The sequence below is a fragment of the Miniopterus natalensis genome, chromosome 9, assembly GCF_054644295.1.
Source record: "Miniopterus natalensis isolate mMinNat1 chromosome 9, mMinNat1.hap1, whole genome shotgun sequence".
Lineage (NCBI taxonomy): Eukaryota > Metazoa > Chordata > Mammalia > Chiroptera > Miniopteridae > Miniopterus > Miniopterus natalensis.
The window spans coordinates 68797941-68823024 of record NC_142089.1 but is presented as its reverse complement, the minus strand read 5'-3'; the positions used below and the strand labels follow the sequence as shown (position 1 = coordinate 68823024).

The 25084-nt window shown below is 45.7% G+C and overlaps 1 protein-coding gene across 1 annotated transcript in view; it reads right to left on the bottom strand.

Annotated features, from left to right (window-relative positions):
* GFOD1 (Gfo/Idh/MocA-like oxidoreductase domain containing 1) overlaps nucleotides 1-13686 on the bottom strand; it is a 102941-nt gene extending 89255 nt beyond the window's left edge. The window contains exon 1 of the mRNA XM_016217115.2: nucleotides 13147-13686. Coding sequence (XP_016072601.2) covers nucleotides 13147-13399 — 253 coding nt within the window. The 5' untranslated portion in view covers nucleotides 13400-13686. The remainder of the gene's footprint in view (nucleotides 1-13146) is intronic.
* Between the last annotated feature and the right edge of the window lie 11398 nt (nucleotides 13687-25084).

The window sequence follows — 25084 nt, the reverse complement described above, 5'->3', positions numbered from 1 at the left end:
TCTGCCCCTGTGGCTACCACGGGTGCACCAGCTAGTGGTTTACTTGGACCTCTGCCTCACCCCTCTTCTTTTTCACTTCAGCCTGCGAATTCCTTCTTCCTCTACGTGGCTCTCATGGCACAGAGGTTTCTAAGAAGATGACCCTAATGCCAAGAGACCAATGACAAACTTAAATAACAAGTAATCTAAGATCCTTCCTTTGGCTTTGACATAAGTCAAGAGACACACTCGGCTGTGTATGACACACCCTCACAAACATACCCTTGCCTCTCTCTCCAAGCTCCCACTAGCTGGAACTTCAGTCCCAGTTCCCTAAGGAAGGCTCCCACAAATGGATATTGCTTTCGTACAGTGAATGGACTTGAAGGGGGGGAGCAATGGTGATTAGGAAAGTAGTAATTACCTATTTGTTGAGCCTTTCCCCTTGGAAAAAGGGAAGGACAGGGGGAGTGGAGAGAGGAGGAATTCAGTAGGAAACCTCCTTCCCCAGGGTCACACAGTGTTGGCAGAGGGGCAAAAGGCGACCCTCCTATGAAGGCGGTCTGCCCTCAGGAACTGGCTGGTGAGTGTTCTCTGGGTTCTCAAGGGATTCAAAGGCCTGCATCTAGTCCCCTCCCACCGCTGCTCCCCTTTGCTTCTCTGTGCTTTAGACAAAAGGAAGGAAAGCTTCCCAGCTTTGCTGAGAGGGCTGAGGAAACGTCTCCTAGGGGCCAAGGCTGCATTCCTGACCTGATCACTCAGCCTCATCCGTGCCATCTGCCACCTGAAGTACCCGTGATGACCCCAAGGTGGGCAGGGGTGTCATTTATTCCCAACATTTAATGGGGATTTTAGGAAACTTCCCACAGCACATCTTCTTGTTAATAATAAAATAATGATCACCCCTCATTAAACCTGTACTAATTACTTATGACACGCCAGTAACCCACTGGGTAGATGCCCTATCATCCTATACCTGGGAGAAAACAAAACAAAACATACCCACAAGTTTGAAATTCTCAAAAGTCCATGTTCAGATTAAGCATAAAAATAACCACTATGCTCACTGCTGAGTCTCCAGCCTTAAGATTAGTGCCTTTGGGCACTTGAAATGTGACTAGAGCAACTGAGAAACTGGATTCTTTATTTTATTTTGTTTTAGTTCATGCAAATTTAAAGAGCCACGTATGGCTAATGGCTAGTGTCAAGCACAGATCTACAGGGTGCCTGGCATATAGCTGGTTCTCCATAAATATTTGCTCAAGGAAAGAATGAATGGATGGATAGTAGCTGCTCACCATAATAAATTCTGATTAAGCAGGACTCTCATGTTCGTTGAGCACTCACTTTAAACAAATCCTGTCTAAGTCAACAGCCTTCTGAGCTAGGTATTTTAATTATCTCTCTTTTAAAGATGAAGAAACAAGGCTCAGAAGAGTTAAGCAGAGAACCCACAGCCACACAGAACATGGCAAAGCCAGGATTCAACCCCAGACAGTGTGATGGGGCAGCCTCTTAAAACTGGTCAACGTTTCCACCGATGAAAAAAATGCCTCGCTTTATTTTCTGCAGGGTGATACCAAGTTCAAAAGGGAACTTTTCCTTTTGAAATAGAGCAATAAAGATACACAGTGTCTTGGCTGGGAGCTTTTAGAAGCCTAGCCAGTGCACTTACTCACCTAGTAAGGCAAGAAATAGCTGTTTATCCCACCACTGTGGCCTTTCATCTCCCAGGACAGCACAGTACTCAGGAGCAGCCTCGCCATCTCTACAAGCTGTCACCTCCTCCTATTGACAAGCATGTCTACATGTCATACACTACGTGTCCTTGTCCAAGGAGAGTCTTTCATCCAGCATTGACCCTTGGACCATTAGGGACTCAACCATATAACAAAAGGACATGAGTTTCTACCACCATCCGGCACAAACAAAACCAGGAACTGAGCAAGGCCAGCTCAGCCTCTCCTCAGCTGACCCTCCCCTCCACCATAGCCTGCCCCCATCCATCCCACAGGGAGCTTTCATCTTGACAATGTGTCTTGCTAACTTGATTTTTGCAGCTCTCTTCTCACCCTTTAAGGAAGCCATTTGTGCTCCTGTCAGAGGGGTTCTTTGCAACAGTCCTGCAAACTTTCTCCTTTGCCTGCCCCAGAGCTGTGTCATCTGTGACAGTCACCACTGGGATCTGGAGGGGAGAGAAAGGTGCAAGTAGAACTATGGCTGATGAAGGGGGTGGGGGGATGGAGAGGGATTGCTTGGAAAATAATTTTTTTAATTCTCAGTAAAAAAACAATAACTCTTGGACATTTTTAAACCACTTTAACTTTGTCCTAGGTGGTCGACCGTAGGAAACACAGTTTTCCTGTGTTGCTACAGAACCAGGTGGTTCCCTAAAGAGGATTTTGTATTATAGATCCTGCTACGTCTTCTTTCTCAATTATTAAATTCTACCCCCTCTTGATCCAGTCTGAGCCCCGCCGCCTCCAAAATGTCCTCCTGGGCCACTCGGGCTCTCAGGCATCCTCTGTCCTCAGCTTTCTGGCAGCACCATTACCTGCAGGGCTACCTCCACAGGAACCCATGCAGCCTTTCCTCACAGGTCCGGCACATTTTATCTCTAACCTCAGACTCAAGTTCCCCACTCAGCAAGACAGTAGCTCAGCAGTGAACTGGATCCAGCCCATCTGGAAGACAACTTAGCAAGAGCTCACCACCTATCAGAGGCAGCCTTTCAGGCCTCGCTCTGCTGCAAGGCCCCCATTCACGCCCAGCACTTGTATGCCAGGAGTTCTGTTCAAACCGTTTCTCTGGTTTCCGCTTTGTTTTAGTAACCTTTGTAGACTGGCACTGAGCAGTTACCCAGGTGGTTGACCCTTAATCCAATACTGATATTTTTGGGTTACTCAATTGTCTTAAGCAAACACTTCCTGGCATTGCAGTGTAACGATCTATTCCGTAGTTAATCGTGTGTTTTGTTGCATTGTTGTTGTGTTTGTGAATGTGTATCTTTTCTCAGGCACAAAGATCAGATCTTACTTTGTGGGGTATTTCCCACCACAGCGAATACAGTGCTACAAGCATTTAAAGGCCTTTATTAAAGAAAAATAAATTTAAAAAAAGAGAAACACTCTCCAGACACCAGGCAAAATAAATGACTGAAAGATCCTGGAGCATGTCCAATAACCTTCTAATTCGAAATGTCCCTCAAAGAATGGTCAGTGCATTGTCAGACCCCAGAGCAACGCTGGAGCCCCATCAGGAGCATCCACTCACGTGGCTGTCTCCTCTTCTAAATAATGAACCATTTCAATGAATATCTGGCAAAGCTAATTTCACTTGGCTTGGGGAATTATTTCAACTGTATCTTATTCCAAAATAAAAAATAAAGGGAAGCATTTTAAAACCAAAAACGTCTACCCCTAATTTAACAACAGAACAAAATCACAAACCAATTCTTACAACTCAATAAGATGACAAAAAACCTAACTTAAAAATGGCCAAGAGATTTGAATAGACATCTCACCAAAGATATACAACTGACTAATAAGTACCTGAAAAGGTGCCTCGACATCATTAGTCATTAGAGGAATGCAAATCAAAATCAGAATGAGATACTACACACTAATGGCTCTAAGAAAAAAAGACTAACAACACTACATGTTGGTCACAATGTAGAGAAATTAGAATTCTCCTACATAAATGGTAGGAATATAAAATGGGCAGCTGCTTTGAAAAACAGTCTGGCAGTTTCTTAAACAGTTAAATATATATATACCTTATAACCCAGCAACTTTAGTCCTAGATTTCTATTCAAGAGAAATAAAAATATGGGTCTACAAAAAAACTTGTATGCAAATGTCCATAGCAGCATTATTCATAATAGTAAAAACCTGGAAATAATACAAACATCCATCAAATGGTAAATGGATAAACAAAATATGGAATATCCATACAATGGAATATTACTCAGCAATAAAAAAGGAATAAACTTCTGATACATGAAACAACATGGATAAACATCAAAAACATGCTAAGTGGCCCGGCCGGGCATGGCTCAGTGGTTGAGCATCGACCTAGGATCCAGGAGCTCGAGGTTCGATTCCGGGACAAGGCACATGCCCGGGTAGCAGGCTTGATCCCTAGTGGGAGGCATGCAGGAGGCAGCTGATCAATGATGACTCCCTCATTATTGATGTTTCTATCTCTCTCTCCCTCTTCCTTCCTCTCTCTGAAATCAATAAAGATATATATTTTTTAAAAAATGCTAAGTAAAGGACTCCAGACACGAAAGATTACATATTATGATTCCATTTACGTAAAATTTCTAGGAAAGGCAGAGACAGAAAACAGATCAGTAGTTGCCTGGGGCTAGGGATAGGAATGGGGATTGGCTGCAAACAGGCATGAAGAAACTTTTTGGTACATTGGAAGTGCTCTAAAACTTTCTATATAGATAGTTGCACCACTATATAAATTTCCTAAAAAATTACTGAATCACTTGATAAATTTGATGATATATAAAGCATATCTTAATAAATCTATTTTTTTAAAAGCAATGATAAAGCTGCAAATGAACTTAATTTGGGGCTTCAAAACTCTGTAGCTTCAGTTTCTGGTATGGTGCTAACTAAAAGAGCATCTCAATACCAGAGGTCTATTACATTTGGAAAGTGGAAATTTAAAAATTAATTCATATAATTATAATGTAAAGGGTTTTTTCCTGCATTTTTAATGCTCTACAGGTCATCAACAATTCTCAAAAAAAGTCTAAACCCCAAGGCATCCCAGACTTACCTTGGCTTGAGTGTAAACCAGAAAGAACTTTTGCCTTCAAGGTCTTCCTGCTTAGAGGGCAATACTCAGAGATGCTCTCCTAGGGGCCCACACCCACCAGCTGAACTCACTGGAGCAGCTTCTCCACCAACAAGTCTTACCAGCCCTACACTTGCATGACTCATCTGCCAGGTGTCTCATCACCCAGCTTGCCTAGCCAGGTGGCCTTGATCCAGCCAAAATCTGTATTCATCAGGGTTCTCCAGAGGAACAGAGCACACACACACACACACGCACATGTACACACAGAGAGACATTAATTTTTAAGGAATTGGCTCGTATAATTATGGAAATTGGCAAGTCCAAAATTTGCAGGGAAGGATAGCAGGCTCTTGCAGTTTCCAGTGCAAAGGCCATCTGAAGGCTGAAATCCTTCCTCCTCCAGGGAGCTCTGCCTTTTTCGTGGTTGCTTACTCCTTACAGGCCTTATGCTGATACTTGAGCACAAATCGCAGTCCTCTGCTGGCACAAGGTACTCAGAAAGCCTTATAAAACCAACAGATAACCATAAAACTCCATGTTTCTCTACTTTCTCATCACATGTTTTAGATATATATATATCCTAAATTTAATAATAAAAACAATGACAAAAAAGGTTGGCATCATTCAATCATCACATATATTCTTTTCTTTCCACTTTTTTACTGTGGTCATTACAAAAGCAGCAAAATGCCAAATGTGTATTTCATAAAGTGGATAAAGAACCTACATAATCAAGAAATGTCTACGTTTGTAAAATCTTCAACCAAGTCTGTATTCCTATAATCAGCACCTTTGTGGAGTGTGGCCCAGCTGGGGATGACCACTCTTAATCCCTCTACCCCACTACTCTGCATTAGAGTGGTCACCGTAGCATTTTGTGATGAATCCCCTAAATTATGAGATAACCTCCAAAAAGACTCAGCCAGGAGAAAGCATCAGGCACACACAGGGACAGCTGGGATTGGGGAGCACTTTCAGATAGTTGAACAGGCATGTATTTGGGAGCTGTGTGTGGACAGTGTTCTGTCCGCCACATGGGCCCCTGGCTCAGGGAAGGCTGGTCTCAGAAGAGCAATGATGATGAAGTGGACACATGAAGAAGAGCAGACACAAGGCGGTCACATTCCCCAAGTTCATGGTTTCCACGTACCTGCTGAGGCCCAGCTACACCCCTGCCCCTGAGCTCCCAGACAGCCCTGCATCTTTTCACAGTAATAAGAAATCTTCATAGGAACACAGTGAGCTCCTGGTAATCCATCAGCACCTTCTAGAAAACATATCTATGAAGCACGTACTGGTTCTGACACTTGGCTTATGCACATTCCCTTTTAAATATAAGAAAACTCACCCTAGCTGGTTTGGCTCAGTGGTTAGAGTGTCTGCCCACGGACCAAAGGGTCCCAGGTTCGATTCTGACCAAGGGCACGTACCTCGGATGCAGCCTCGATCCTGAACCTGGTTGGGGCTCTTGCAGGAGGCAACCAATTGATGTGTCTCTCTCACATCGATGTTTCTCTCCCTCTCTCTCTCTCCCTTCTACTCTCTCTGAAAAGCAATGGAAAAAATATCCTTGGGTGAGGGTTAAAAAATAAGAAGAATAAAACTTAACTGTATTTTCTGAATCTAGCAGAAGGGATTCATCTCTTCTGAAAATAAGAAAAAAAAAATCTTCAAAAGCACTAGTTGGAGTAGGCTAAAGTCTGATCACATTGGGGAGAAGTAAAACTAACTTTTACTGAGCCTATGCAGATAACTAAGGGGAACATGGTCTAGGTCTCTAAATACCCTCACCCATTTTAATTGTCACAACAACCCTATAAATAGGGTCTTTAATTCAATTTTATCGATGAGAAAACTGAGGCTCAGGAAAACTGAGGCACAGGTTACAAGTGTGTAACATTGGTTACCTCTCCCAATGTCACACCATTGTAACCTGCCAACCTCTCCTGTCATCGGTTAGTTTTATGATTCACGACACCTTATACAAGGATTCTCTTTGCCAGGCCATGATTGTCCTGAATCAAAATACATAACTAATTGCCTGTGTATTTCTTTCTTAGTGAAACCCTAAAAACATGCTATTTACTTCCACTTTTTTATTTTGGTTCTTCCCCAGTTTCAGGTATCAAAATGCCCAACTTCTTCACTTGGCTTCTTCTCACTCCAATTTAAACTTCTGCACAATTGCACATTTTCAAAGCCAGATATCATCAACAAAATTATCGTTCAACTGCACCTAATTTCAATTAGATGCAATGAGGTTGGTGAAGCTTGACTTTTCCTAACAGTAAATAGAGTCATTTCTTGCACTGACACAATGCTTCAGGGCTTCCTTAATTCTACACCAAATCAATAGACCAAAATCACTTCACTCATTGCTGAGGGCAGAAACACAATCACCTTGCCCACACTGTCTCCAGATAGAAAGAGCTCAAGAAGAGACTTCAAGGAAGAACTAGAAACGCTGGGTTTGCTGGGATTTCCGAATGGTTACTCTCAAGTCCAAATGCACCATTTCAGTATCTGCAGCTGTATCTGTGCTAGTGTGGCAACCATAGCCAGAGGGGCCCTGTCTCAATCCGGTTTCCTCCCAACTCTCACCCCTGTTCCAGCGGCCCTCTCAGTCTTGAGCAATTACTGACACTGTGAAGTAGGGCGCACTGCTCCAGGACCTCAACTAACGATGCCAGACAAGTTGGGGCAACATCAATGTGCGGCCAGATCAAAGCACCACAAAACCCTCAGCCTTAGTGTCCCTCCCAAAGGAACCTTCCATCCCATGGAGAGGCTTCCCCAAGAGCATCTGCATTACTGTCTCCAAAACTCAAGGCAGGGACCATGAAAACAGATGTCACCACATTACACACCAAGGCAACGGGTATTTTAACACGGTTCCCCTGCCAGGTTAATTACTCATGGCAAAGGACTTCCTCTTTTCCCAAAGGCAGAGAGCCATCACACCTCTGTCTGGCTGCTGCAGCCTCCACATCACCTGGGAGCCGGAGAGAAATTCAGAACCTCAGGTCCCACCTGGAATCTGCGTTTTGATAAGATCTCCAGGCCCTGTGACTGCACATTAATGTTTGAGAGGCACCAGGCTATTGCATTCAGGACAAAAATGTTATGTACTGACTGACACATCCTGTTTATAAGCTTTTGCCTTCCCAAGCATTCACTCATTCAATGAAAAGGCATTCACCTCTCATTCAGCAAATATTTATGGAGTGCCTACGAGGTGACTGACTCAGTGCCCAGCTCTGTCTAGGGGAGAGAAGGCCTCCCGGGTGAGCAAAGCAGGCAAAGGCTCTACCTCACAGTACTTACTTACGTTCTAGTTGGGGAGGCAAAGAGCAAATGAGAGAACAAGAAAACAAATGCAAGAGATCATCACAAACTGTGACAGTGTCACCAAGATCAAGAGAATTACAAAAGTATAACTGACAGGTGAGGGGGACAGATTTTTGATTGAAAGGGCAGGATCCAGAAGAGCCTCTCTCCCAATAGAACATTAGAGCTGAAACTTGAAAGTGAGAATATGTGGAGAACCTTCAAAGGAGTGAGGGAGAACCTCCCAGACATGGGGACGAGCCCACCTGTAAAGGCCCAGGACTGGGAAAGCAGTTGGTGTGTTCCAGGAACAAAAAGAAGACCAAGTACCTGGAGGGTAGCGAGCCTGGGAGACTGCAGAGTTGCTGAAAAGGTGGGAAATATTACTAGGCAGGGCCATTTCAGACCAAGTAAGTCCAACAAAGAACTTGAAGGTTGTTACAAGTGCCATAGGAGCAACTGAAAGGTTCTGAGCAGGGAATAACACTGTGTCCTACATATGCATGCGTTTAGCTGTGGTATAGAGAATAAACTGATTAAGAAAAGAGTGAATGTAAGGAGGCAGTCAGATGGAGTGGCCTGCTGCAGGACAAACCGAGACAGACATGTTTTGACTGACCGCAAACGCTGCCTGGGGACTAGTGCTGGGCCCTGCATGCCACGCAGCTCTGGCTACAAAGGTGAGGCGGCTGACAGTCGGGGGCTTGAGGAGAGAGGCACACACGGAAATCAACAGATGGCTGTGTCATCTCAGTTGCCACTTAATTTAGCACTGTCTTTGTTAAATGCAATGAGCACACTTTTTGACCAGCAGTTCACGTGTTTATCCTACAAGCGGATTGGCGCTTGTTTCATTAAGATTATTCATCAGGATGTTTGTACAAGTAGAAGACTGGAAACAACCTAAACGCTGAGTAGCAGGGAACTGGTTAAGTAAACGTTGATTCGGCCATACAATAAAATATTATGCAGCCAAAAATGGAAACAAGGATAGTTTCACATTCTGAGTTTTTATTTACATATATTTGTATATGTGTGTGTATATAATCTGTATATATAATGGAATGTTACCAATTGTGTAAAAACAATTTTAAAATTCCCAAGCACATATTTGCCAGTGCATCCTTGAAAACCTTCAAAAGGAGACATAAAAACTGCCTCTAGTTGAGGACAGGGACTGGGGGACACATACTTCTCACTGTATATTTTCACAGCATCTGAAATTTGTATTATGTGAATATATAACCTATTTATAATAACTAAATAAAATTGAAAATTTAAACAATGCATTAAAATAGATGCAAGAAAAGATGGGGGCCCATGGTGCTGAGACCACAGAAGAATAGTAGGGGATGGGACTGAGGAGGGGGTAGAATTCTGGAGCAGGTAACACTGGGCTGAGTCTTGAAGAATGAACAGGCATCTATCACCAACATAAGGTGAAACCATATTCCTGACAAAGGCATGGACATGTAATCCAACAGGGTCGATTCAAGGGAAGTACAGTATTTTGGCTTAGCTATAAGTTCACAGGGTTCCAGAAAAACCAGCAGTTCTTGCCTGTTATGTCAAGAAGTTGGGGCTTTTCCCAGAAGTAATAAAAGGGGGAGCAGTGACATGATCGGGTCCACAGTTCCTTTTTAATTTTTACTTATTAATTTTGAAAGAGAGGGAAGGAGAGAGAGAGAGAGAGACATCAATTTGTTGTTCCACTTATTTATGCATTCATTGGACAATTCTTGTATGTGCCCTGACCGAGGATTGAACCCGCAACCTTGGCGTATTGGGATGACACTCTAACCAACTGAGCTACCTGGCCAGGCCAGGTCCACATTTATTCAAGATAATTCTGGCAGGAGGGTGGAAAGTGGAGAGACAGGGGTGGGGAGGAGATGACTAGAACCTAACTCAGAAGCTAGTTAAGGACCTAGTTCCTTTTACAGAAGAAGCAATGATGCAGAAGAGGGAACAGAGACAAGAGGGATTAAGGACTTGGCATCAAGGATTTGGGAACTGATTCCATGGTGGGGGTAGGGGGTTGTAGGGACGGGGGGCGGTAAACAGGAATAAAGGATGACTCCAACAATCTCACCTGGGCTGCCATTATCTGAGAGAAGAAACTGAGGCAATGAAGCAAGTACAGGGGCAGGAGAGGAACAAATAGTTACAGGGGAAGCAGAATGATGGGTTCAGCTCTCTAGGTGTATGTACTTGAGCCGTTTGACTCAAATCTCTGTATTTTAGTTGTTTCATTTGAAAAAAATGGAGCTAAGATCTATCTGAGAGGATTATTTTAGTCATGAAATGAAACCTTTTATATACAGGACCTACTACATTGCCTGGCCCATAGTAGGCACTTAACAAGAGGCAGCCCTGGACAGGATAGAAATTATACATTATGAAAACGCTCTACAACAGAGAAATGCCTACTTCGCTAAGGTAGGGATTTCAAGGAAATTTTTAAAAAGTAAAGAATGTTGTTATTCAATTGATTCCAAACTTCATTCCTCTAGGGTCCCTAGACCAACCCCTTTCCTTGACAGTTACAACTATGGATCTGGGACCACAGATCTCTCACCATTGCTGGGAAAGCAACTCACAACCCTGACTTTTGCTAAACGGGACAATTCATCAGAACTAGTCAAGATTAGCTTGTTTCAATTCCAGGCAAACACTAGCATCTACAAACCCCCAACGGCCAGACCATCCCAATAACTTTTTGGGGTTTTTCACTTCCTCTGTTGCGTGTGTCAAGCCTCTCACCGTGACCACCCGGCCGTGTATTCACACGCACAACTCGAAGGAGAGTGACCGCCAGGGAATTTCCAGTGAAGATGAAGTCTGGAACGAGATTAAACTCCAGCCCCCTCTAAATGCAATGCCCCCATGTTTTCTATAATCACAGACGACTTCAAATTATCTGCAAAATCAGGAATTAAAAAAAAAAGGCCCAAGACCTACCATGAAGACATGAACAAAACCCTATTCCTTAAGTTGTGAGTATTAAACTAAGTCTATTTCATATGCTCTTATGCTCAGTTTTGAAGAGGTACCTCACATTGGTCTTGTCAAATGAAAAAAAAAAAAAAATCATAGGAATTTTTGAAAATAAGAAGTATCCAGAAATATATAATTTGTGCTTCTCTTGAAGCCAGTGCCCCCAAATACTTTCATGACTAAAGTACCAGTGATGGCAGAAAACAGGAACATCCTTGTTCCCCAAATCGCCTCTCCTGGAGACATGCTCGAGGGTTGCTCTAAGGGTCTGACCTGCAGGCCTGTGCTGCCCCAGAGGGAGAAGTGATGTCAAAAGAGATCTTCCTGATGTGACCAGTCATATGCCCTCTAGTAGGCATGGGGCTCAACATGGACCCGGTTTATACAAATTGCCCTAATAGATTTATATCATAGGATGGCTATAATCTACTTAATATGCACGGATCCACTGTAAACACATAAGTTAACTACCCAACCCATATGTTATATGAAACAGAAAAGAAATATTAGCCAGAATCCAGTGACATTCAATTCAAGGTCAAAGAAACCAGGCAACAAAGGTCAGGAGCTTAATAAAATTAACCTGAAAACTGACAGCCTTGGGCAGCCTATTATATCAGATGTCCCGTCTGAGTCAATAGCAGAATGGCCTGATAAGAATGGTTTTTTAGGGAGGGTTCTACATTCTGGTCATAAGTCTCCGAAGATAAAATTAAAATATATATACATTTCACCTACCCGAAATTCACACCTGTTTTTAAAAATAAAACATTCTGTCCAAGAGTACATAAATTACCATTATTAGTTTCTACCCAACCCATATGTTATATTAGTTTCTGGGTGCCATCCCTGTTCCTTCCCAAATCTTCCCTTGGTATTTTTCTCTAATGTGGCATCCTTTGCTTTGTCTCTTTCCTTGCCAATAAAATTCCAACAGTTTTTCTTGGGAGAGTAAGGAGCGAGCAATCTTCCTGGGATTGTTTTAGGTATTCGCGAGAATTGCTGATGGGCAAAACACGCAGTTCTTCCTCTGGGCATGGCAGACATGCTGGTACCCTACTCTGAGACTGCTCAGACTGCCTAGGTAGGTGGAGGGACCTGATGGTGAGGGGTGGTGAGCCCACTTGTCAACACCAGGCCTGAGAACTAGTCCTGACGGGAATTCAGCAGGAACTATTGCTTGCTTCCAAGTGAAACCGGCAGCGGCGTTGGGCCTTTTCCCACACAAAGCATCTGTGCCCCTGGAACTACTGCGCCCATGCCCTAAAAATTGAAGATCTGTGACTCACAATCTGCGCAGAAGACTATTCCTGGGCTGCTGCACTCGAATAGAGTTAATCAGAGTTAAAACTCTCTGGTTTTCTCCAACCAGTCTTTACTAACCTAGGAACCTCCCTGAAACCTGAAGGCGTCCGAATAGATCCCCCCAACCCCGAGCATCCAACCACTCCAGCTAGCCTTGATTTCAGCGAACACGAGATAATTAGAGCTGATTGTCACAAGTCTCATTTCACACTAAGCTAACTCATAGCGGAAAGTAACGCAGTACTCTAGCAGGGCGCCACGGCTGCTAAACGGCAGGTCTGCAGCCTCCAGGAAAACCTGAGCCGCGCGCGGAGCCCTTTATTCAGGCGCTTCTGAGCGCGCACTCGCCTCTGAGACGCGCGCACGCACACGCTTGGGCACTACACGGAGAGCTGGGCACTTAGTTTTCTCTCGCTCAGCCATCCATAGTCCTCAACGCCTGACCCGCCTCACCGCATCCCCGGAACACACGCCTCCTCCAACCTCCGCGCCGCGCACGTGGTGAAGCGCGTCCAGGTGGAGCCAGAAGGGAGGAGGGAAGCGCAGAAGGAGGGAGGGCCAGGGACGAGGGAAGAGTGCGCTCCGGGTGGAATGTGGGATCTCGGGTCCCCGGGTCAGTGTACATGCCATGGAAGCTTCTGGGAGGAAGAGAGGGAAAGGCGAATGGCAGCGGGAAAGGCAAGGAGAGGAGGCTGGAGAGGAGGTGGGGGAGGGGACGCTCACCCAGGGTTTTGACGGCGATCTGCCTGGTGAGGGGCGGTGGCAGGTTGATGCACACTAAGTCCACATCCTGATGCAGCAGCACCTCGTCAATGCGACTCGTGTAGAAGGGAACGCTCATCTCCTTGGCCAGCTCCTCCGCTTCCTCCTGCGTGCGGCCCCACAGCGCCTTCACCGCGAAGCCCTCGTCTTTCAGCAGTGGGATGATGACTCGGGCGGTGAGGCTGGTGCCGAACACGCCCACCCCGGGAAGCATGGCTGCTCAGGTCCACCTGGTTCTGCTTTAGCTCGGCTCTCCAGTCCAACACGCGCGAACACACCCCTCTAGCCAGTCCTGCACCCGGCTCGCCGCGGTGCGCCAGCCGCTGTGCCCTGGGCAAGACGCCCGGGTGCCGAGAGCGCACCCAGCTGCAGGCAGAAGTCTCCCGGCGCCTCAGCACAGTGACTGCTGCAGTGTCCACCACGCGGGGCTCCCGTCCTCCCCGGAGGCGGAGGCAGAGACCCCCCCAGGGCGCCCGAGGCGCCGAAGCCCCGCGGAACCTCGGCTCAGGCAGCACCCCCGCCGCAGCGCCAGCCGGCTCCGTGCGCCCCACGGAGGCCGCTCCATGGTGGGCTCATCACCGCACCCGCGCCGCTGCAGCCCGGGACCGGCTCTCTCCCGCGTCTTTTCCGCAGCCGGCGAGTGTCGCACGCACGAGCCTCTACACGCTGCCAGAGCCCGGAACGGCTGGGCTGCGGGGTCCCCTTTCTCCCCCGCCCTCCGCCTAGAATGAAATAATTCAGCGGCCACCAGGAGGCCGGCTAAGCACGAGGCTCCGAGGGCGCCAGGCGCGGATCTTAAACTGCAGCGCGGCGGCGGCGACGACAGAGGCCACGACCCAGCGCCAGCCGTCTCATTCTGCTGCCATGTTCGCTCGGAGCTCGGTTCGGGCGGCCTCGGCCCTGGCCGGCTCGGCTCCGGGATCCCGCGGGGACGAGGGCGGAGTTGGGGAGTTTGGCTGTCAGCGGCCGGGTGTTCCTGCACCGCCCCCGCCGCAGCGCCGCGCGCCATTGGCCGCGGCGCGCCGCCCCCGCCCCGCCGCGGCCGCGGGCCCGGGAGCGCGCAGCGCGGGGCGCGGGGACCCGGCGCGCTCCTCCCCGGCCCCGCCTCGCTCGCCGCCTGCTCCTCAGTTTCTTCCCTTTCTTCCCCCTCCACCACCTCCTTCCCCTCCTCGCCTCTTTCCAAACCCCGCCCCAAGCAAGCTAATAAATATATCAAGGCCGGGCGCGCCCTCTCCAACGTGCTGTTGGTCCCTGGGAGGACAGCCGCGGGTGCCTGGCCCCGAGGCCAGGGGACCCAGCGAGGTGTGAGCAGCGGGTAATTACAGCCTCTGTTCGGGGAGCTTTTTCCGCGTGCGGGGAACCGAGCTAGGAAAGCTTTCCAGACATTTAATCCTCTTACCATTTTAACCGATGATGTAACTGAGCCCTAGGGAGGTTTAGTGACTTGGGCAAGGTCACACAACAGGTAAGCAACTGGCCTGGGGTTAGAATAGAGGCTCCAGAGGACTGGAGAGTTCTCTCTCCTTCTAATAAAGCTTGCTCCAGGCGTGCGCCACCGCTCGGCTCGCGCACTCGTGGCCCAGCCTCCTTCCTCCCGGACAGTCTCGTCTGGACAAGCTCTGCTCTCCCCGCGAGGCCGGCGCCCTGTGGGCGCTGCTGCACTCGGTGGCCGCAGCGAGGCAGGGGTCCAGGAAGCGGTTGCCGCAGTTGTGTGTCCGCGTCTTGGTTTAGAGACAGAGGAGTCAGTCTGCTCAGATGCCACGCTAGCCTCTTGGCCTGGCGCTGTAAATCCTTTCGCCGCCGCTTCCCGCAGCCGCCGCTTGGGGGCGGGGGGGGGGGGCGGGGGAGGCTAGGCTCGAGTTGTGGGGACCCTGTGCGGGTCTGGTTTCCCGCCATTTCCTCAGCCCCTATCTCCCTGCCTGCCTGGCATGTAGTAGGCACTCAGTAAACATTTGCTAAATAAGTGAATGAATATTCTTTGAGTGCCTGCTTTGTGCCCACTTGGTGCTGGGAGGGGGGCCCAAAACTGAAAGGCACCGGACCTGGGGTCCTGTCATGTTTATCTCTTCATCATTCAGCTCAATATGGCACATGCTCTGTTTCTAATCATCTGTGGAAAACGTGATAAGTACTTGCAAGCCTGTAAAACAACTTGTAACAACTTGCAATGAGGCAGGGCATGTGGAGATAGCAGGACACCAAAAAACCTTGTGTGTGGCGATGTGGGGAGGAGGCTGACCTCAGGGCATTAGAAGAAAGGCACAGAGGACACTTGAGTGCTCCTGATGGCTGCCAGCAGCTTGGGAAGGTCTGAGACAAAAGGAGGTGTTGCCACCAACACTGACAGGCTTTTTTTGAGCAGTTTGCAAAAACCAAGGCAGAAATACCACATGGGGCAGTGGTGTAGGCCAACAGTGTTCGACACAGGCACCTTCTCAGCACAGCTCACATGTCAGAGATGAGGCTGCTCACAGGGAGCAGCAGATGTGGAGCTTGGTATTGAGGCTAAAAGCAGAGCCAGAGCACCAGCAGCTGACTCCTGGCACTGCCATTTATTAGCTCTGGGACCTTTAGCAAGTTACTTCACCTCTCCATGCCACAGTTTCATCTGTAAAATCAGGTAATAATGGTGTACACCCCAAAGGATTTTAGAGAATTATGTGGGTTAATTTTTATAAAGTCCTTAGAAGAGTGTCTAGCACATAGTCAGCTCTATATAAATGTTAAATAAGCATGGAGAGTAGGTCTATTACCAACATCATTTTTTGATATGAGGACAGTTGTATAAGTGCAGCAATATCTAGTCAATAAGAGGGATTTTTGTGTTCTTGTAAAGAGAGCTCTACTCCTAGCTTCAGTGTGAACAAATAAAATAAACCTTCCATCTATACAGTATCAAAAGACAATGATCATGTTTGATTCTCTTTAGAAATGTATAAAACAAACATTATCCCTATTTCATAGAAGACAAAACTGAATCCTGGTAGCGACTCAAACGTATGGGTCCAAAACAGAACACTTCATCTCCAACCCTGCCCCCTAACTGCTTCTCAGTCATCCCCATCTCAACAAATGCCACTGCCAGCCCACCAACTAACCAAAACCTTGGAGACACTCAGGGCTTCTCCCTGTCATAACTCGATAGCCAAGCACCAACAGATCCTGTCTGCTCTGCTTTTAGAGTGTGTCCAGAGTCCATGGTGGGGATTCTGAGTCACCATCATCACTTTTGGGACCACAGCATTCACCTTTTCGCTGGTCTACCTGCTCCTATTCGTTCCCTGTAGCCTGTGTTCTCCACACAGCACTCAATGATCCTTTAAAAGATAGTTCAGGGGTTCACCAGCACTACCTGACATTACATTATATACCTATTTACTTACCATCTATTTGCCTCAATAGATAACAAACTCACTGACATCAAAGTTTATGTGTCTTGTTCACTTCTGAATCCCCAGTGCTTAAAACTGTATCCAGCACATGCTGGATGCTCAATCTGCATGTGTTCTTCTAATAACCATGCATTACTATGAGAATTGTATGAGTTAATATTTATAAATTCCTTAAAACTCTGCCAAGTGCCATGTACAAGAAAAGTTTAGGCCCTGGAAGAACAAGGCTGAGTATGACAGGGCCCCTGACCTCAGGTTGCTTATGCCTGGTGGCCTGTTGCTTGGGGACATGAATTGACAATGGCAATACAGAGTGACAAATGCCATGGTGGAGGGCCTACAGGGGATGATTTGGGGGCAGAGGAAGGCTTTGAAACCAGAATCGGGAGCCTTTAAAGACTTGCAGAGAGGAGTGAGCTGGACCCAGCTTTTGAAAGGCTTGCTGAAGTTAGCTAGAAGAAAGAGGAGCGAGCCCGGCCGGGCGTGGCTCAGCGGTTGAGTGTCGACCTAGGATCCAGGCGATCGGGGTTCGATTCCCGGTCAGGGCACATGCCCAGGTTTCGGGCTTGATCAATGACTCTCTCATCATTGATGTTTCTGTCTCTCTCTCTCCCTCTCCTTTCCTCTCTCTGAAATCAATAAAGATATATTTTTTAAAAAAAAGAAAGAGGGGAGAATATTCTAGAGAGAGGGAAGATAGAAACAGGCTAACCCAAGGCAGAGGGGTGTAGGAGAGGAGGCCAAGACGTGATGGGGAATCCCTGAAAGACTTAAAGCAGGCAGTGAACAATGAAAACCATGACTGAGGCTGCATTATGGAGGGTGGATTGCAAGGGCGCACCCAGCCCAGCTAAATAAAGGAGGCCACTGCAGTAACCTAGGAGCAAAGGAAGGAGAACTGAACCGAGGCAGCAGGCGCGGGAATGACGATGCGAGGCCAGGTACTTGAGATAACACAGGGCACTTGGTGCTAGAACAAGGAGGTAGAATCTCCCTGGCCTCCTAGTTCATTGGACGTGCTCGTTTCCCCTCCATCCAACCTCTTCTGTTTGCATTTGGGTGAAGTCTTTAGGCCTGTTTTAATGTCACTGAAGATAATTTTCATGTGATTCCAAAAAGAACGTTCTAAACCTTCTTTTAGAAATAAAAATAGAAAGGATTCATTTCTTATTCATAGCTTTAGGTTGATAGTAGAATGGAATTACTTCTCATAATAATTTAGTTTAATGATAATTTAAAATATTTTTTATTGTGTTACAGAAATTTCAGAAAATAATATGACTTCTACTTTCATCTCTCTATCCTTATATAGGCACTGTAAATAATTTGGCTTATTTGCAGTCACAATTTTGGAAATATTTTAATGAAAAATAAAAGGGAAATTCTTTTTATTTAGTTAGATTTTGTTTATTGGTCTTTTTAATACAGGGTAGAAACAGGCTTTAGTTATTTTTAGCTGAGTATCTATAAATACCCAGTATCCTTATAAATCTTAATATTTGTGGAATGAAATATTCTTGCTCTTTGTAGAAATACAGTTTTGCCAAGTTGAAAACCTTGAATTGTTATGACTGCTAAAGATCCTAGAGCAGCTCTACTAAACAATTCTAATATGCATAATGTTGAAATTTATTCCCAAACTGGTTTTCATTAGCAGAGTTTTAAAAAGTACCCATTCATCATTATACTTTCAACACTTCGGGTTTTCTTGTTGTTAATAATAGCTACCATGTCTTGAGTGCTTGCTATAGATGAGGCACTAAGCTAAGCATTTTGTATGCATTTACTCCACAGCTCTTTCAGATACCTGCAGTTATCCCCATTATTACAAACAACGAAACAGGCAAGCATTTGAGTGAAATCACCTGACTCCAAAATTGCAGTATGTAACCACTGAGCCTTCTGCCCTTGAAGTTATGTTAGATCCCACAGCCCTGATTGGCCTCTGACAACTGGACTCATGGCCCTCGAGAGAAGAAAATCACTCTTGGTTTCTCTGCTATGTCCTCCCCCACCCCCCACCCCAACAAAGGTCAACTGACTCCCTGGGGAGGGTTCCCCAGCGCTGCCATCTGGGTCAGGAAAAGCGGCCAGCCTGCTGCTCCTGGGGGACTGGGGCATGGGTGGGACAGTACTGGCCACCACTCTCTCTCCCTGGACACCTACAGGAGCCTCCTAACAGAACTCAGCGAGAGCTTTTAAAAGCATTGGGCAGGGTGGGTGGGAAGGGGGGAGAGATTAACCAAAGAATTTACATGTATAAATGCATAACCCATGGACACAAACAATAGTGTGGTGAAGGCCTGGGGCGGAGGGTGGGTGCAGGGTAGAAGGGGCCAAAGGTGGGGGAAGGGGACATCTCTAATTCTTTCAACAATAAAGATAAATTTTTTAAAATAAGAAAAGAAAAGAGAGAAGAGAAAAGAAGAGAAGAGAAAAAAGAAAAGAAGAAAAGAAAAGAAAAGAAAAAAGAAAAGAAAAGAAAAGAGAAAAGAAAAGCATTGGCCAGGTCACTGACTTGTTTAAAACCCTCCACTGCTGTCCTCCTGCACTTGTCATGCAATCTAAACCCCTCCATAAGACCCAGGAGGCTCTGCTGTGTCCCCCACTCCTTTGTCTCATGCACTCACTCTTGAGCCGGCTGTCAGTCCTTCTGTGTCAGTCACACTCGCCTCCTCTTGATTCTGTGGTCTTGTCTGGTTCTCTCGAGACCTTTGCCCTTTGTGTTCCCTCTGCCAGGAATGCTGTTCCTCAGCCCTTCATTCACCTGTCAGCTTGTTCTCAGCCTTTCGGGTTCAACCGACAAGTCTCATCCTTCCTACCCTCTAATGGTAGCTGTGCTTTCCAAACCCCCTTCCAACACCACCCTGTTAGTTCCACTCGCAGCACTCACACAATCTTCTTAAGTTTGCTTCCTTGACCATTACCTGCCTCCCTGGCTGGAATACAAGCTCCTTAGGTGTAGGGGTCTTGGTCTCATTCATTGCTACCTCCCCACAGGCTAAAACACAGTAAGTCCTTGCTGAATGAATTAACCACGTAAGCATTAAAACATTTTCTAATACCATGCAATGGCATGGGAAAATGCTTATAGCATAATGTTATCTTTAAAAAACCAAAACAATATTACATATACAGTGTGCGGCAAAAGTAGGTTTATAGTTGTGAGTATGCAAAACACAGAGGGTTTTTTTGTTTTATTATTTTCCATGTGAACAACTGTAAACCTACTTTTGCCCAGCCCTTATAATATTATTGCAACTACATATTTTTGTCTTTTTATTGGGATAAAATATGCATAATATAAAATTTATCATTTTGACTATTTTTAAGTGTGCAATTCAATGCCATTAAGTACAGTCACATTGTACATCCAACCATATATTTTAAAAGAATAACCTATGAAATGAAAAGAAAACTACTTCTTCCTACATTTCTGTGTTTTCCCTACATCTAAAATAAAGAAAAACAAGTTTAAGCATTTCAATGAACTAACAGTTCTGGTCACATGCTCGGATATCTCTTTCTTCTCCAATACAAACGAGTAAATGAACTCATCGAGGGAGGGAGCCTAAATGCATCTAGCTAGTTACAAGTCCTCTGAAACACCGAGAATAATGGTTGACTCAACTAGGTTGTAGAGCAACATGTTTCGTGAATGTGTCACTCACCAAGACAAGAGAAACCCGACTGTCTTTAAAGCACCACCACGATAAAGCTTACAAGCATATAGGAACAGCCCATGGACACAGACAATAGATGGGGAAGAACTGGGGAGGGGAAAGATGGGGGGAGGGGGGTAAAGGGAAGAAAATGGGGGACATCTGTAATACTTTCAACAGTAAAATAAAATTTAAAAATCCCCACCACTACATCTGTGGTTCTTAGAGGGTAATAAGAATGGGCTTAAAGTGCACACACAGGACCTTGGGCATCACGAGCTGGTGTAGAAAATACAGAACTTTCCTTCTTGGTGTGTGAAAACCTCAGGGCACTTGGCCACAGTTTCTCTGAGAGAATACTATTCTGTGTGACTTCCTGCTGCCTCAATCAGTGTGTTAAGGCATGGGGGGGCGGGGGATAATATAATTGCTCTATAAATAAAGTACAGATCAATAAGTACATAGGAAAACTATTTAACATCCCAAATTATCAACACACTGCTTACATACACAGATTAGCACACCAGAAAAAATAACCCTTGTAACACTCTGGTGGAAAACAAATACTATTTAAATTTTTAACTTGCAGTAGAGAGAGAAAATGACATCCAATTCAAATTAAGAGCATTATCCTACTCCCTCAATTACCAGTTTAAAGGTTAGGCACATAAAACAAAATATGCTCCATTTTAAACAAGCCTCTACTATTTATTAATTGAGGCAACGTACAGAGGACAAAATCAATCACTTGCACCCTAAGCAGGGCTGCAGTCTAAACGAAGGCTGCCCGATGGCTGAGAGATTCAGGACCTGTTCTCAAGTGGGGTAACCAGGGGCAATGTGTGGCCTGGGAGAATGATGGCAGAGAGAACGTGTTACGCAGCTCAGCACAGTGAGAGTAGAGGAAGCCAAGGCCATTCATTCATTCATTCATTCATTCATTCATTCATTCATTCAACCAGGGATGATTATAAAAAAAACATTTAACATCCGGCTTTGCGTAGGCAACAACCAATCCAAGCGAACACCAACACCCCTGGGGCTGCCTTGGAGGCCCCCTGCTAGATCCAGCAGGTTAGTTGCTGGGTCATTTGTTTGTGGTCCAGCCTGGGGGACGTGAAGGAGAGGTCTGGGCAGTGGGGTGGCAAAGCGGCACTCAAAGCCCAGAGCAGCTGCTGAACATTTTCACGAGCAGTGCAACCATGCTGGGTACGTGTGTGTGCCAGACAACCAGCAGCCCTACATTCAGTTTACATTCATCACTGCCTGCTCTGTCTAGGTTCCTGAGATGCTCACTGGAAATGAGCAGAGCTAACAGACTCCACCGTGCCCCTTAGGGAGCTCATGGCCTAGTAAATCAGACAGACAAGCAAATGGGACTTGCAGTGTAGTGCGTGAGAAGCATCATCATGAGATAAACTAGGGTTGTTGGACGGGAGCTCCACATGCAGACCACATGGGAGGGGAGGGGGGCAGAGGAGGGGCTGGTGGGCAAGGCAGAGAAAGGAGTAGGAAATGCTCCTTGCCTCGACCAAATGACATTGAGATCTTCTAGAGTAAGCCGTGGAGGGACAGTCCACACACAAGCGGCAGCCCCAATTCTCTGGGATGATTCTTCCTTGGTATTCATCCTTGGATGATTCTCTGCAGCTATTGCTACCACCATCGTAACTGCCTGCTCTCTCCACCTTTCCCAACCCTACCCCTTAGCCCTACCTCCCCTTCCCCTTGCCCCTCTCCCCCATGCATATACCTTTTTTCTCTCTCTTCACACAGCCAAAACATGGCTAAGACTTTTAAACAAATATTGCAGAGGGCTAGGAGCTAATGTCAGGGAAATTATATCAGGTGTAACAGGAAACGAGAATGTGGCTTACAAATGAAAGCATATTTATCTTCACTTTCAGAACCCTTCCCAGAGCTCCCTACCTTTACCTTGCCATGGCACACAGTATTGGCCAGCACACTGGGGTAAACTGAGGAAGGTTTCAGGCATCTGAAGGTGACCTGCCAACGAGCCCTCGGGTGCCCTAAGAGAAGACAGACCATATCTCAAGCAGGTCTCTAACTCAATGGAAGATGCTGGGCCCACTGGCCATGGGCTGGAAAGCTTTCATTTGTAAGTCACATTCTCATTTCCTGTCATACCTGATATAATTACCCAACTAGAAGAATGTCATCTAGCAGTGGAGTGGCATTCGTGCATGTGCAAAGTCACAGCCAAAGAAATAAAAGAAGACAAGCAAATGAGCCCCTGCCCGCTGAAGAGCGTAGCAACAACGCTTAAAGAGGAAAGCCTTCTCTGTGAGAGTCCAAACTAAGAAAAGTAGAGAGAAGTCAACAAAAAGTTCCTGCCCCAGTGAATTCCTTGTGACAATTCTCTTAGCTAAAGGAAAGAACGAGCCAAACAAGGATTCAATGGAACTGAAGGAAGGACTGGTTATAGGACTGAGAACTTCCCTAGCCATCCTTAAGTATAATACCCACCTTCTGCCAAGCTAACTGAATATTCAATTCACTTTAATTCACTTCAATCCAATCTGATATAATCACATAATATCCCAAGTTAAAGAATCCAATCAGTGGTTGGCAAAGGAGAAATATTCAAACCAGGCAGGGCCCAATTAGCCAGTGGGACATACTATGCTGGCAGGGCAGATAGTACTTCTGCATTGCCTGCCTAGTCACTGGGGGCACAGAGACAGGGGCACAGCTGACAGTCACACTACAAACTGCTTTGGCATTTCCAAGGAAGGGCAGGAGGGTTACATTAGACCCTCTGCAGCCTGGAGGTCAGCGAGGGGACTGGTTTTCCAGGGCGAGGTAAATGCTGAGGGCCACCATTCCCCAGGATCTTGCTCAGGTCCTGCTGCTGGAATCCTTCTTTTCCCTGTAAGAGGAGGTTTCCTGAAAGATTCTTTTTCTCTCCTCTTTCCCAAACAATGAAAATATTTACGTATTCTGGAAAACAATACATGATTTTTATGTATAATAATAGAGATTTAGAAAGACTCTTCACACAGTCCAGATCCTTTATAAGCCCACCCAGGACATTTACACACTGGACCATTTATTTGATCACAAAGAAAATCACAACAAATTCCAAAAGAATGATGTCATACCACCGTTTATATTTTTTTCATCACGATGCACTGAAAATAGAAACCAAGAGTAACATTGTATTCTCCTAGTCCATAGATTTGGCAATAAAAAAATATTCTAAATAACCTCCAGATTAAAAAATCATGAAGATAAAAAATACTTAGAAATGAAACACAATGAAAGCATGCTTATAAAAGCATACAAGTTACAACGAAAATTGTACTCAAGGGGGAATTTGGAGCTTAAATGCATCTTTTTAAAAAATATATATTTATATTGATTTCAGAGAGAGGAAGGGAGAGGGAGAGAGAGAGAAACCCCAGTGATGAGAGAGTCATTGATCGGCTGCCTCCTGCACACCCCCGACTGGGGATCAAGCCCGCAACCCGGGCATGTGCCCTGACCTGGAATCAAACCTTGATCTCCTGGATCATAGGTCCATGTTCAACCGCTTAGCCACACTGGCCAGGGTTAAATACATCTTTTTAAACAAAAGAGATCTGAAAATTAATGGATCAAGCATGCAATGTAATGATCTAGAAAGAGAAAAATCTAGAAAGAAAAACCTAGGAGAAATTAATATAGAGCAAATAATAGAATTTAAAATGAAGAATATAAAAATTATCAAAGAAACCAAAAGATTATTAATTTAAACATAATAAAATAGGTCAGTCTCTGGAAAGACTGATTAGAAAAAAGAGAAAAATGAATAAACAGTATTAGGGACAAAAATACTATAAGCCAATTTTTGCATATAATTTTGAAAACTTTCATGAAATGGACAACTTTATAGAAACATATCAATTAGAAAAGTGACACCAAGAGAAATAAAAAATCAGAATATGCCTATAGCTATTAAAATGAGTGAATGGCTAGTCAAATATCTCTCCTCAAGGAAAGCACCAGGCTCAGACAACTTTACAGGCAAGTTTAACCAAATTTTCAAGGAACAGAAAATTCCTGTTTTAGCCAAATAGTTCCAAACACCAGAAAAAAAGGGAAAAACTGCCGAATTTATTTTACGAGGCTAATATAAGTGGAAATTTTGCAGTTGAAATGGGGTTCTTCCAAGGAATCACAAGAAGAGCGCTTTGGGGACCCACACATAGGAGGCTGAGATGTAGTGGTGAAGATTTATTAGAGCTGGAGCAAACACAAAGGACTGTCCCCACTGCCCAGTGGTCATCCAAGACCAGATGTGGAACAAGTCCAGCCTTGTCTTCACCACGCCCAGAAGAAGGGCCAGAGTCCAGAGATGTTGTGCCAGAGCTTAGTCCAGCTTAGCCTCTGTCCCCGGCCGCACACTTGCTGGCACTGTGCTGCTGCGCAGGAGCCCACGCCTGGGCCCATGTGGCTGTCAGGCCTGCAAGGCTGCTACGGAGAAAGACTGCGCAAAGGGGTGACCACAGGGACAAATGCATGCTACTCAGAGGGGCCTTTGCTAAGCTTTGATTTAAACTACCTCAGGCTTGGGAAGGCCTAAGCTTTCTTTCAAACTAACCAATCTCTTTCCTGGCTCTTTGAGAGCTTGTACTGGGTCCTCCCCCTGTCCAATCTCTTTCCTAAATCTTCTGAGGTTTCACACCCTCATCCCATCGAAAGCTTTCCCAGGCTAGACACCTCCCCTTATAGCTGCCACCTTGGCTCCTACTGCACATATGCTTGCCTCCCCCTGGGCCAGCTTGGCTTCTACTGGGCATGTGCCCAATAGAGGAATCTCCCCTTTATTGTCCCATCCCTCAC